General features: G+C 46.8%; 1 protein-coding gene across 4 annotated transcripts in view; it reads left to right on the forward strand.

Annotated features, from left to right (window-relative positions):
* LOC129715827 (dnaJ homolog subfamily B member 6-like) overlaps nt 1-14,552 on the forward strand; it is a 69,710-nt gene that overhangs the window by 23,972 nt on the left and 31,186 nt on the right. For all 4 annotated transcript variants that reach the window (XM_055665698.1, XM_055665696.1, XM_055665695.1 and 1 more), the window contains exons 6-8: nt 5,470-5,559; nt 7,488-7,593; nt 11,340-11,410. In XM_055665698.1, coding sequence (XP_055521673.1) covers nt 5,470-5,559; nt 7,488-7,593; nt 11,340-11,410 — 267 coding nt within the window. The remainder of the gene's footprint in view (nt 1-5,469; nt 5,560-7,487; nt 7,594-11,339; nt 11,411-14,552) is intronic.

The following is a 14,552-nucleotide window of genomic DNA, read 5'->3' on the forward strand; positions in this document are numbered from 1 at the left end:
AGCTTATCCACGTCAACTCTGTCTATCCCTCTCATCATTTTAAAGACCTCTATCAAGTCCCCCCTTAACCTTCTGCGCTCCAAAGAATAAAGACCTAACGTTGAACCTTTCTCTGTAACTTAGTTGCTGAAACCCAGGCAACATTATAGTAAATCTCCTCTGTACTCTCTCTATTTTGTTGACATGCTTCCTATAATTAGGCAACCAAAATTGTACCCCATACTCCAGAATTAGCCTCACCAATGCCTTGTACAATTTTAACATTACATCCCAACTTCTATACTCAACTAGACTAAGTGGGACCCGTTGGGTCCCAGCATCACATGGGAGGGCTGGTCACCAACACAATATTCCACCTCTCCACCAATTACAATACTGCTCGCCAGTGGGGGGGGGGGGGCTAGTATGGGTGTTGCGGGCTGAAGGTACTGGTTTCCAGAAGGCTAGTATAGACATTGTGGGCCGTATGGATGCTTGGGCAGTCATCCAACTGTTGCAACGATTTTAAATGCCAAGCCAAGGCAAACAATTGGGCTGCAGACACCCGACAACCAAAATTCATTTTGTGAACACAAACTTGTTAAAAAGGGCTGATGCAACTTTACAGCCGCATCGAGGGGGCTCCCCGTGGAGGAGACGTGCGTTCAGTGTTATTCGCAGCTCAGAGAGCCGTGACCCTCTCGCTTCCTGGTCTGGCGGAGACTGAGTGAGGCACGACACTTCCTGGTTTTATAGTCCCTCCCCCTGCCGCCAGCGGGGGCAGCAGAGAGAATGGGGAATTTTGTAAAAACATTAATATCTCTCTCATTTTTCATCGACGGAAAAAATCCTCTGCACTCATACGGTGAAGGGGGGCTCTGAGCGAGGTGGCCAAAAATGACGGCCGTAGGTGGCGGCGTTCTCTCGGAAATCGTAGCACAGTCGGCCAAAAGCGGTCAAGATCAGAGATTTAGTAATATAGATGCTCTGATTTATAAAGGCCAGCACACCAAAAGCTTTCTTTACCACCCTATCTACATGAGATTCCACCTTCAGGGAACTGGCCACAGTTATTCCTAGATCCCTCTGTTCAACTGCATTCCTCAACTCACTACCATTTACCATGTACGTCCTATTTTGATTTGTCCTGCCAAGATGTAGCACCTCACACTTTTCATCATTAAACTCCATCTGCCATCTTTCAGCCCACTCTTCCAAATGGCCTAAATCTCTCTGTAGACTTTGAAAATCTACTTCATTATCCACAACAACACCTATCTTAGTATCATCTGCATACTTACTAATCCAATTTACCACACCATCATCCAGTTCATTGACGTACATTGCAAACAACAGTGGACCCAACACAGATCCCTGTTGTGGCACCCCACTAGTCACCGGCCTCCAACCTGACAAACAGCCATTCACCATTACTCTCTGGCATCTCCCATTCAGCCACTGTTGAATCCATCTTGCTACTCCACCATTAATACCCAACAATTGAACCTTCTTAACCAACCTTCCATGAGGAACCTTGTCAAAGGCCTTACTGAAGTCCATATATACAACATCCACTGCTTTACCCTCATCAATTTCCCGAGTAACCTCTTCAAAAAATTCAAGAAGTTTAGTCAAACATGACCTTCCAGGCTCAAATCCATGTTGACTGTTTCTAATCAGACCCTGTTTATCCAGATGCTTATATATATTATCTCTAAGTATCATTTCCATTAATTTGCCCACCACTGACGTCAAACTAACAAGTCTATAATTGCTAGGTTTACTTTTAGAACCCTTTTTAAACAATGGAACAACATGCGCAGTACGCCAATCCTCCGGCACTATTCCCGTTTCTAATGACAATTGAAATATTTCTGTCATAGCCCCTGCTATTTCTACACTAACTTCCCTCAATGTGCTAGGGAATATCCTGTCAGGACCTGGAGACCTATCCACTTTTATATTTTTCAAAAGTGTCAGTACTTCCTCTTCTTTGAATCTCATAGTTTCCATAGCTACTCTACTTGTTTCCCTTACCTCACATAATTCAATATCCTTCTCCTTGGTGATTACCGAAGAAAAGAAATTGTTCAATATCTCCCCCATCTCTTTTGGCTCTGTAGATAACTGTCCACTGACTCTCTAATGGACCAATTTTATCCCTAGTTATCCTTTTGCTATTAATATAGCTGTAGAAACCCTTTGGATTTACTTTTACCTTACTTGCCAAAGCAACCTCATATCTTTTAGCTTTTCTAATTTATTTCTTAAGATTCTTTTTACATTCTTTATACTCCTCAAGCACCTCATTTACTCCATGCTGCCTATAATTATTGTAGATCTCTCTCTTTTTCCGAACTGTGTCCAATTTCCCTTGAAAACCAGGTTGCTTTCCAATTTTTACTATTTCCTTTCAACCGAACAGGGACATAAAGATTCTGTACACTTAAAATGTCATATTTAAATGTCCTCCATTTCTCCTCCACATCCTTCCCATTAAACAAAATGTCCCAATTCACTCCTTTTAAATCCTTTCGCATCTCCTCATAGTTAGCATTTCTCCAATCAAAAATCTCAACCCTAGGTCCAGTTCTGACCCTCTCCATAATTATATTGAAACTAATGGTATTGTGATCACTGGACCCGAAGTGTTCCCCAACACATACCTCCGCCACCTGTCCTGTCTCATTTCCTAACAGAAGGTCCAGCACTGCCCCTCCTCTAGTAGGCACCTCTATGTATTGCTGCAAAAAACTATCCTGCACACATTTTACAAACTCCAAACCATCCAGCCCATTTACAGAATGTGTTTCCCAGTCTATGTGTGGAAAGTTGAAATCTCCCACAATCACTACCTTGTGCTTACTACTAATATCTGCGATCTCCTTACATATTTGCTCTTCCAATTCTCGCTCCCCATTTGGCGGTCTATAATACACCCCTATAAGTGTTGCTACCCCTTTCCCATTTCTCAGTTCCACCCAAATAGCCTCCATAGACGAGCCCTCTAATCTATCCTGCCAAAGCACTGCTGTAATATCTTCCCTGATAAGCAATGCAACACCTCCACCTCTTGCCCCTCCAATTCTATCACACCCGAAGCAACGAAATCCTGGAATATTTAGTTTCCAATCACACCCCTCCTGCAACCATGTTTCACTGATCGCCACAACATCATACTTCCAGGTGTCAATCCAGGCTCTAAGCTCATCCACCTTTCTTACAATGCTCCTAGCATTAAAATACACACATTTAAGAAACCCACCCTCTCTTATTCTCTGTTTATTGTCTTTTTCTTCTCTCTCCCCTACATTTTGGGTCAGAGTGCTACCATTCTCTGCCTCCTGCCTCATACACTGACTGATGGCTTTCCCAATTTGAGTCCCTCCCCCCAACCGTTCTAGTTTAAAGTCTCCCCAGTAGCCTTTGCAAATCTCCCCGCCAGGATATTGGTCCTCCTCGGGTTCAAGTGCAACCCGTCCTTTCTGTACAGGTCGCAGCTTCCACAAAAGAGGTCCCAATGATCCATAAACTTGAATCCATGCCCACTGCACCAGCCCCTCATCCACTCATTTATCCTCCACCTTGCTCCATTCCTACTCTCACTGTAGCGTGGCACAGGCAGTAATCCTGAGATTGTTACCTTTGCGGTCCTTCTTTTTAACTTTCCTCCTAACTCCCTAAATTCTCCTTCTAGGGACCTCTTCTCTTTTTCTACCTATGTCATTGGTACCTATATGTACCATGACCTCGGGCTCCTCTCCCTCCCATTTCAAGATATCTTGGACACGTTCAGACACATCCCAGACCCTGGCACCAGGGAGGCAAACTACCATCCGGGTCTCCCGACTGCGTCCACAGAATCGCCTGTCTGACCCCCTAACTATAGAGTCCCGTATTACTAATGCCCTCCTCTTCTTTTCCTTACCCTTCTGAGCAACAGGACCGGTCTCTGTACTGGAGGCCCGGCCGCTGTCGCTACCCCCAGGTAGAAACATAGAAACATAGAAAATAGGTGCAGGAGTAGGCCATTCGGCCCTTCGAGCCTGCACCGCCATTCAATATGATCATGGCTGATCATCCAACTCAGTATCCTGTACCTGCCTTCTCTCCACACCCCCTGATCCCTTTAGCCACAAGGGCCACATCTAACTCCCACTTAAATATAGCCAATGAACTGGCCTCAACTAACTTCTGTGGCAGAGAATTCCAGAGATACACCACTCTCTGTGTGAAAAATGTTTTCCTCATCTCGGTCCTAAAAGATTTCCCCCTTATCCTTAAACTGTGACCCCTTGTTCTGGACTTCCCCAACATCGGGAACAATCTTCCTGCATCTAGCCTGTCCAACCCCTTAAGAATTTTGTAAGTTTCTATAAGATCCCCCCCTTCAATCTTCTAAATTCTAGCGAGTACAAGCCGAGTCTATCCAGTCTTTCTTCATATGAAAGTCCTGCCATCCCAGGAATCAGTCTGGTGAACCTTCTCTGTACTCCCTCTATGGCAAGAATGTCTTTTCTCAGATTAGGAGACCAAAACTGTACGCAACACTCCAGGTGTGGTCTCACCAAGACCCTGCACAACTGCAGTAGAACCTCCCTGCTCCTATACTCAAATCCTTTTGCTATGAATGCTAACATACCATTCGCCTTCTTTACTGCCTGCTGCACCTGCATGCCTACTTTTAATGACTGGTGTACCATGACACCCAGGTCTCGCTGCATCTCCCCCTTTCCTAATCGGCCACCATTCAGATAATAGTCTACTTTCCTGTTTTTGCCACCAAAGTGGATAACCTCACATTTATCCACATTATACTGCATCTGCCATGCATTTGCCCGCTCACCCAGCCTATCCAAGTCACCTTACAGCCTCCTAACATCCTCCACACAGCTAACACTGCCCCCCAGCTTCGTGTCATCCGCAAATTTGGAGATGTTGCATTCAATTCCCTCATCCAAATCATTAATATATATCGTAAATAGCTGGGGCCCCAGCACTGAGCCTTGCGGTACCCCACTAGTTCTCACATTTACCCACCTTAAACTACATCTGCCATGCATCTGCCCACTCACCCAACCTGCCCAAGTCACCCTGCAGCCTCATGGCATCCTCCTCGCTGCCACCCAGCTTTGTGTCATCCCCAAACTTGGAGACGTTACACTTAATTCCTTTATCTCAATCATTAATATACATTTTAAATAATGTGACCCGAAACGCCACCCATTCCTTCGCTCTATAGATGCTGCTTCACCCACTGAGTTTCTGCAGCTTTTTGTGTCTACAGTTTGAACCAGCATCTGCAGTTCCTTCTTACACAGAATCCATCTATCTCTGCTTTAGAAATATCTCCTGGCTTGGCCTCCACAGCCTTCTACGGCTAAGAATTCCACAGATTCACCACCCTCTGTCGAAGCCAACATCTGCTGTTCCTTCCTACACACTAACATAGATCATATTTACTCTAATCTTATTTTATTCTTTCAACAGATGATTTTGGTCCTTTTTCTGAATTGGGAGGCAGTGACAGATCTCGACAACCTGGATCTTTGTTCTCATTCCCTTTTCCCACCGGATCAGGTACGTTGGAAACTGGGACATTAGATACATAGAAACATAGAAAATAGGTGCAGGAGGAGGCCATTCGGCCTTCGAGCCAGCACCGCCATTCATTGTGATCATGGCTGATCATGCCCTATCGATAACCCATGCCTGCCTTCTCCCCATACCCCTTGACTCCACTAGCCCCTAGAGCTCTATCTAACTCTCTCATAAATCCATCCAGTGACTTGGCCTCCACTGCCCTCTATGGCAGGGAATTCCACAAATTCACAACTCTCTGGGTGAAAATGTTTTTTTCTCACCTCAGTCTTAAATTACCTCCCCTTTATTCTAGGACTGTGGCCCCTTGTTCTGGACTCGCCCAACATTGGGAACATTTTTCCTGCATCTAGCTTGTCCAGTCCTTTTATAATTTTATATGTTTCTATAAGATCCCCCCTCATTCTTCTAAACTGCAGTGAATACAATCCTAGTCTTTTCAATCTTTCCTCATATGACAGTCCCGCCATCCCAGGGATCAATCTCATGAACCTACACTGCACTGCCTCAATCACAAGGATGTCCTTCCTCAAATTAGGAGACCAAAACTGTACACAATACTCCAGATGTGGTCTCATCAGAGCCCCATACAACTGCAGAAGAACTTCTTTACTGAAATCCTCTTGTTATGTAGGCCAATATTCCATTAGCTTTCTTCACTGCCTGTTGTACCTGCACGCCAACTTTCAGTGACCGGTGTACAAGGACACCCAGGTCTCACTGTACCTCCCCCTTACCTAAGCTAACCCCATTGAGATAATAATCTGCCTCCTTGTTTTTGCCGCCAAAGTGGATAACCTCACATTTATCTATATTATACTGCATCTGCCACGCATCTGCCCACTCACTCAACCTGTCCAGGTCACCCTGCAACCTCCTAACATCCTCTTCACAGTTCACACTGCCACCCAGCTTTGTGTCATCCGCAAACTTGCTAGTGTTGCTACTAATTCCCTCTTCCAAATCATTAATATATATGGTAAACAGTTGCGGTCCCAACACCGAGCCTTGCGGCACTCCACTCGCCACTGCCTGCCATTCTGAAAAGGACCCGTTCACTCCTACTCTTTGCTTCCGGTCTGCCAACCAATTTTCAATCCATGTCAACACCCTACGCCTTACTGGGGTTGGTTGGTGGGAATGTGGCAAGAGGTGCTGGAGGGGGTAGAAACAAACTGAAGGAGGATCCCGACCCGAAACGTCACCCATCCATGTGCACCTGACATGCTGCCTGACCTGCTGAGTTACTCCAGCACTTTGCGTCTTTTTCTGTGTGTAAGCCAGCATCTGCAGTTCCACGTGTCTACAGAAACAAGCCCTTCAGCCCAACCCTTCCTGAGAATATGGGGCGGCTGCCAGAGGAGGTTTACAAGTCCGAGCATTCAATGTGATCATGGCTGATCATCCACAATCAGTGCCCCGTTCCTGCCTTCTCCCCATATCCCCTGACTCTGCTATCTTTAAGAGCCCTATCTAGCTCTCCCTTGAAAGCATCCAGAGAACCTGCCTCCACCGCCCTCTGAGGCAGAGAATTCCACAGACTCGCCACACTCTGTGAGAAAAAGTGTTTCCTCGTCTCTCTTCTAAATGGCTTACTCCTTATTCTTAAACTGTGTGTGTGTGGCCCCTGGTTCTGGACTCCCCCAACATCGGGAACATGTTTCCTGCCTCTAGCGTGTCCAAACCCTTAATAATCTTATATGTTTCAATAAGATCCCCTCTCATCCTTCTAAACTCCACAGAGTGTACAAGCCCAGCCGCTCCATTCTCTCAGCATACGACAGTCCCCGCCATCCCGGGAATTAACCTTGGACCTGTAGACCCCCTCTGGCAGCTCTTTGCATGCACCCACTGCCCTGTGTGCGCTCATGCCCGCCCATTAACGCGTGATCCTTTACCGTCGACAGAATTCTCCTCGTTCTCCACCAACTTTGGCGGCGGTGGAATCGGCAATTTCCGATCGATCTCGACCTCCACAAAGTTTGTCAATGGCAAGCGCGTGACCACCAGAAAGTGAGTACCTAAGATGAGATTCGAAGCCTTCGGCCAGGGCCTGGTGAGCTTAACCCCTTGTAGGGGGGCACAGCTAGTGTTGGAGTAACTCAGCGGGTCAGGCAGCATCTGTGGAGAACATGGATAGGTGACGTTTCACAGAGTGCTGGAGTAACTCAGCGGGTCAGGCAGCATCTGTGGAGAACATGGATAGGTGACGTTTCACAGAGTGCTGGAGTAACTCAGCGGGTGCAGCAGCATCTATGGCGCTAAGGAAATAGGCAACGTTTCGGGCCGAAACCCTGAAGGAAATAGGCAACGTTTCGGGCCGAAACCCTGAAAGAAATAGGCAACGTTTTGGGCCGAAACCCAGGAAGGGTTTCGGGCCCAAAACGTTACCTATTTCCTTCGAAGGATTTCGGGCAGCACCCGCTGAGTTTAGCTCCATACTTTTGACTGCCATGCATAACTTTGGAATGAGGCAGGAAACCGGAGAACATGGAGAAAACCCACGAGGGTCACAGGGAGAACGTGCAAACTCAGTACAGACAGCACCCTTCTGGGTTTCGGCCCAAAACGTTGCCTATTTCCAGAAGGATTTCGGCCCGAAACGTTGCCTATTTCCTTAGCTCCATAGATGCTGCTGCACCATAACTCAGCGGGTCAGGCAGCATCTGTGGAGAACATGGATAGGTGACGTTTCACAGAGTGCTGGAGTAACTCAGCGGGTGCAGCAGCATCTATGGTGCTAAGGAAATAGGCAACGTTTTGGGCCGAAACCCGTAAGGGTTTCGGTCCAAAACGTTGCCTATTTCCAGAAGGATTTCGGCCCGAAACGTTGCCTATTTCCTTAGCTCCATAGATGCTGCTGCACATAACTCGGTGGGTCAGGCAGCATCTGTGGAGAACATGGATAGGTGACGTTTCACAGAGTGCTGGAGTAACTCAGCGGGTCAGGGAGCATCTGTAAGCCTTTTAGAACAGAGATGAGGAAACACTTTTTCTCACAGAGAGTTGTAAGTCTGTGGAATTCTCTGCCTTAGAGGGCGGTGGAGACCAGTTCTCTGGATAGTTTCAAGAGAGAGCTAGATAGGGCTCTTAAAGATAGCGGAGTCAGGGGATATGGGGAGAAGGCAGGAACGGGGTACTGATTGGGGATGATCAGCCATGATCACATTGAATGGCGGTGCTGGCTCGAAGGGCTGAATGGCCTACTCCGGCACCTATTGTCTATTGTCTATACTTAATCTACAAACCTGTACGTCTTTGGAACGAGGGAGGAAAATGAAGATCTTGGAAAAAACCCACGCAGGTCATGGGGAGAACATACAAACTCCGTTCAGTCAGCACCCATAGTCAGGATCGAACCCGGGTCTCTGGCGCTGTGAGGCAGCAACTTTACCGCTGCGCCACCGTGCCGCCCATACCCAAATGGATTTACTTTTCCTCGCTGTATCTACAAAGTAATAGGGTAAAATATCTTGGGCATTTTCTTACGGAACAAAGTTATTAGGATATACTCGAAGGGTCGAATGGCCTACTCCTGCACTTATTTTCTATGTATCTATCTATGTATCTATGATATTTATAGGCAACGACGAAAGGTGTATATACAGGCGAATATTCTCTTGCGTAAGTTTGGTGCGTGTACAGATGTGGTGAAGATGTCGCTATTTAGAGCATACTGCACAACACTCTACACTGCACACCTGTGGTCGAACTACGGAAAGACAAGTATGCAGAGACTAAAGGTGGCCTATTACGATGCCATGAGAAAACTGCTAAGGAAACCTAGATGGTGTAGTGTTAGTAACATGTTTCTGGCTGCAGGAGTCAGTACTTTAGATGCTATCCTAAGAAATCATATGTACAAATTCATTTGCAGGATAAATGACTCTAAAAATGTAATTATCATGGCCTTGTCAAACATAATTTTAGCACTACACGCTACGAATCCCAGTTGTGGGGACACGGGGATCGCTGTCTCGTTGTAGGACACTGATCTTATTTATTCTGGATTTTAAATCATGTATTGTATTATCTGTATATAATTGATGTTGCTTTTATAAGGCTTTTATATGCTTTATATGCTTTAGGACCGAGATAAAAAACTCATACGGGGTGAGGCAGCTATCTTTAAGAGGGAGAGCGAAGCCAGTAGAGGGATATGTGGCCATTGTGGCTAGGTGGATATTTCAGGATCAGGCCATCGAGACCGAAGGGCTTCTTCAGACTATGATGTGGACTAAGGTTTATAAACTCAGGGGGGGCAGAATGAAGAAGGAAGAGGCGGAGACAGTGTGGAGGTGGTGGGGGGCTGAGAAGGGGAGGGGGAAGGGGAGGGGGAAGGAGGGAGAAAGCAGGGACTACCTGAAATTGGAGAAGTCAATGTTCATACCGCTGGGGTGTAAACTACCCAAGATGAGGTTGAGTTCTGGGATTCTCCAAATTCAGGTAGTCCCTGATTTCTCCCTCCTTCCCCTCCCCTTCCCACCTCTCCCACACAGCCCACTGGCTCAGCCTCTTCCTTTCTTCTTCCCCCCCCCCCCCACATCAGCCTGAAGAAGGGTCTCGACCTGAAACGTCACCTATTCCTTCGCTCCATAGATACTGCCTCACCCGCTGAGTTTCTCCAGCATTTTTGTCTACCTTCGATTTTTCCAGCATCTGCAGTTCCTTCTTAAACATACCTAGCTTTTATATGTAATTAGACAATAGGCAATAGGTGCACGAGTAGGCCATTCGGCCCTTCGAGCCAGCACCGCCATTCAATGTGATCATGGCTGATCATCCGCAATAGTACCCCGTTCCTGCCTTCTCCCCCATTTCCCCTGACTCCGCTATTTTTAAAGAGCCCTATCTAGCTCTCTCTTGAAAGTATCCAGAGAACCGGCCTCCACCGCCCTCTGAGGTAGAGAATTCCACAGAATCACCACTCTCTGTGAGAAAAAGTGTTTCCTCGTCTCCGTTCTAAATGACTTACTCCTTATTCTTAAACTGTGGCCCCTGGTTCTGGACTCCCCCAACATCGGGAACATGCTTCCTGCCTCTAGCGTGTCCAAGCCCTTAACGTTTCAATGAGATACCCTCTCACCCTTCTAAACTCCAGAGTGTACAAACCCAGCCGCTCCATTCTCTCAGCATATGCCACTCCCGCCATCCCGGGAATTAACCTTGTAAACCTACACTGCACTCCCTCAATAGCAAGAATGTCCTTCCTCAAATTATGGGACCAAAACTTCACACAATACTCCAGGTGTGGTCTCACGGGCTCTGTACAACTGCAGAAGGACCTCTTTGCTCCTATATTCGATTCCTCGTGTTATAAAGGCCAACATGCCATTTGCTTTCTTCACCGCCTGCTGTACCTGCATGCTTACTTTCATAGACTGATGTACAAGGACCCCCAGATCCCGTTGTACTTCCCCTTTTCCCAACTTGACGCCGTTTAGATAGTAATCTGCCTTCCTATGTTTGCTACCAAAGTGGATAACTTCACATTTATCCGCATTAAACTTCATCTGCCATACTTCTGCCCAACCTGTCCAAGTCGCCCTGCATTCTCATAGCCATGGATTTTAAGGTGTTTTTATATGCAATGTATTTTTATGTAATGTCGTCCCATGTCTGGCCCTTGAGTCCGAAATAAAGTTTATTGTTATTATTATTATTATTATTATTATTATTATTATTATTATTATTATTATTATTATTATTAACTAATCAATGACTCAATTTGTCTCCCCTGCCCCCCCCCCGCCCCCCAGGGTTGTGGAGAACGGTGAAGAGAGGGTGGAGGTGGAGGAGGACGGGCAGCTGAAGTCGGTCCGAGTGAACGGTAAGCGGGACAAGAAGCTGGTGAGAAACTAGAGGGCGCGGCGGCCCGAGAATGTCGGCAGCCGCAGGGAGAAGCAGGGGAAGAGCTAGAGAAGAGATGAGAGGGAAAAGCCGCACGGCAGCCAGCCTGGAAGCGTAGAACACACCAGCAGCCGCTAGCAACCGCCATTACTTAGGGACGTTCAGCCTCGCCACCCGAGAATCTGGAATAATTATATTGTAGAAATAAAGACACGCCTCTTCCCTTCCCCCTCCCTCCCTCCCGCCTGCCTTTATTCTCAATTAGTTTGAACCACCGGCTGTTTCTGCAACCTAGATCAATCATACTGAGAAGCCTCTCCTCCTCTCCAGAGATGCTGCCTTTTGTCCCGCTGAGCTACTCCAGCCTTTTGTGTGTACCTTTGTACTAATCAATAATCTGTCAATGTCTGCATTAAAAATATCCCGCAGTTACGCCAGCACTTTTGTGTCTATAGAGTGATACAGTGTAGAAACAGGCCCTTCGGCCCAACTTACCCACACCAGTTAACATGTCTCATCTACACGAGTCCCACCTGCCCGCATTTGGTCCATATCCCTCCAAACCCGTTCTATCCATCATCACAATGAATGGCGATGCTGACTCGAAGGGCCGAATGGCCTCCTCTTTTCTATGCTTCATGTACCTGTCTTAACTGTTTCTTAAATGTTGGGATAGTCCCAGCCTCAACTACCTCCTCCAGCAGCTCGTTCCATACACCCCCCACCCTTTGTGTGAAAAAGCTACCCCTCAGATTCCTATTCAATCTTTTCCCCTTCACCTTAAACTTATGTCCTCTAGTCCTTGATTCCCCTACTCTGGGCAAGAGACTCTGTGCATCTACCTGATCTATTCCTCTCATGATTATATATACCTCTATAAGATCACCCCACATTCTCCTGCGCTCCATGGAATAGAGATCCAGCCTACTCAACTTCTCCCTGTAGCTCACACCCTCGAGTCCAGGCAACATCCTCGCAAATCTTCCCTGTACCCTTTGGTATAAAAGCAGCATCTGCACTTCCTTCTTATTACATCAAGTACTTTCCACGTTGATTTATTCCAGATTTACTTAATTAAAAAAACAAAAATTCCCGGATGGCGGGCCGGGATTTGAACTTACAACTCCAAACCCATAAACCGTGCCTTGCCGTTCTCGGGCAGTGACGCATCCCTCAAGCTGCTCTCTCGCTCGCCCCCCCCCACCCCTAAGATCGGGTGAGGACCTCGTCCCCTAATCCAGCTGCGGCATTCCTAGTTCGGAAACCATCTGTATATTTCTTTAGTCAGAGGGAAGGTGAACCTGTCAAACTCATTGCCACAGGCAGCTGCAGGGGGCCAAGTGAATGGGTATATTTAAGGCAGAGATTGACTGATTCTTGATTCGTAAAGTGTGTCGGGGGTTATGGAGAGAAGGCAGGAGAACAGGGTATTGGTGAGACCGCACCTGGAGTATTGCGTACAGTTTTGGCCTCCTAATCTGAGGAAAGACATTCTTGCCATAGAGGGAGTACAGAGAAGGTTCACCAGACTGATTCCTGGGATGCCAGGACTTTCATATGAAGAAAGACTGGATAGACTCGGCTTGTACTCGCTAGAATTTAGAAGATTGAGGGGGGATCTTGTAGAAACTTACAAAATTCTTAAGGGGTTGGACAGGTTAGATGCAGGAAGATTGTTCCCGATGTTGGGGAAGTCCAGAACAAGGGGTAACAGTTTAAGGATAAAGGGGAAATCCTTTAGGACCGAGATGAGGAAAACATTTTTCACACAGAGAGTGGTGAATCTCTGGAATTCTCTGCCACAGAAGGTAGTTGCGGCCAGTTAATTGGCGATATTTAAGAGGGAGTTAGATGTGGCCCTTGTGGCTAAAGGGATCAGGGGGTATATCCTCTCATCCTTCTAAATTCCAGTGAATGTAAGGCTGTGATTTTCACATTTACCATCACTGAGGCAAGATTGTATTTGTTTTGTAACTTGCCGTCCTATTTAATTCCTTGAATTTAACTGCAGTGGTAGAAGCTAAACTTGGCTGCTGTCTGTGGTCTAGAGAGAATGTGCAGGAAATGGAGGCATAACGTGCAAATGGATACGTTTAGATAGATACAAAGTGCTGGAGTAACTCTGGGTCAGGCAGCATCTGTGGAGAACATGGATAGATGACGTTTCACAGAGTGCTGGAGTAACTCAGCGGGTCAGGCAGCATCTGTGGAGAACATGGATAAGTGACGTTTCACAGACGTTTCACAGAGTGCTGGAGTAACTCAGCGGGTCAGGCAGGCAGCATCTGTGGAGAACATGGATAGGTGACGTTTTGGGTCGAGACCAGTCTGAAGAAGGTGTCTCGCCCCGAAAAGTCACCTCTTCCTTTTCTCCAGAGATGCTATCTGACCCGGGTTATTCCAGCTTTTAGGTCTAACTTCGGTTTGAAACCAACATCTGCAGTTCTTTCCTACACCAGTGGATTAGTTTAGTTTAGTTCAGAGATACAGTGTGGAAACAGGCCCTTCAACCCATTGAATCTGTGCTGACCAACAATAACCTTCAAACTTTACCACTTTACCTTCAGACTTTAGAGGCACAGTGCGGAAACCGGCCCTTCGGCCCATCGAGTTCACACCGACCAGCGCTCCCCCCCCCCTGCCCCCCCCCGTACACCAGCACCATCCCACGTATAAGGGACAAGTTACAATTTTCATTCAAGCCAATTCACTTACCAAAGCTGCACGTCTTTGGAGTGTGGGAGGAAACCGGAGCACCCGGAGAAAACCCACGCAGGTCACGGGGAGAACGTACAACTAGTTCCATCATGCACACTAGGGTAAATTTACAGAAGCACATTAACCTCCGAGCCTGCACGCCTTTGAAATAAGGGAGGAAGCCAGAGCACCCAGAGGATACCCATGCGGACATCTGAGGAAAGACATTTTTGCCATAGAGTGAGTACAGAGAATGTTCACCAGACTGATTCCTGGGATGTCAGGACTTTCATATGAAGAAAGACTGGATAGACTCGGCTTGTACTCGCTAGAATTTAGAAGATTGAGGGGGGATCTTATAGAAACTTACAAAATTCTTAAGGGGTTGGACAAGCTAGATGCAGGAAGATTGTTCCCGATGTTGG

The sequence above is a fragment of the Leucoraja erinacea genome, unplaced genomic scaffold (genome assembly GCF_028641065.1).
Source record: "Leucoraja erinacea ecotype New England unplaced genomic scaffold, Leri_hhj_1 Leri_143S, whole genome shotgun sequence".
Classification (NCBI taxonomy): Eukaryota; Metazoa; Chordata; class Chondrichthyes; order Rajiformes; family Rajidae; genus Leucoraja; species Leucoraja erinaceus.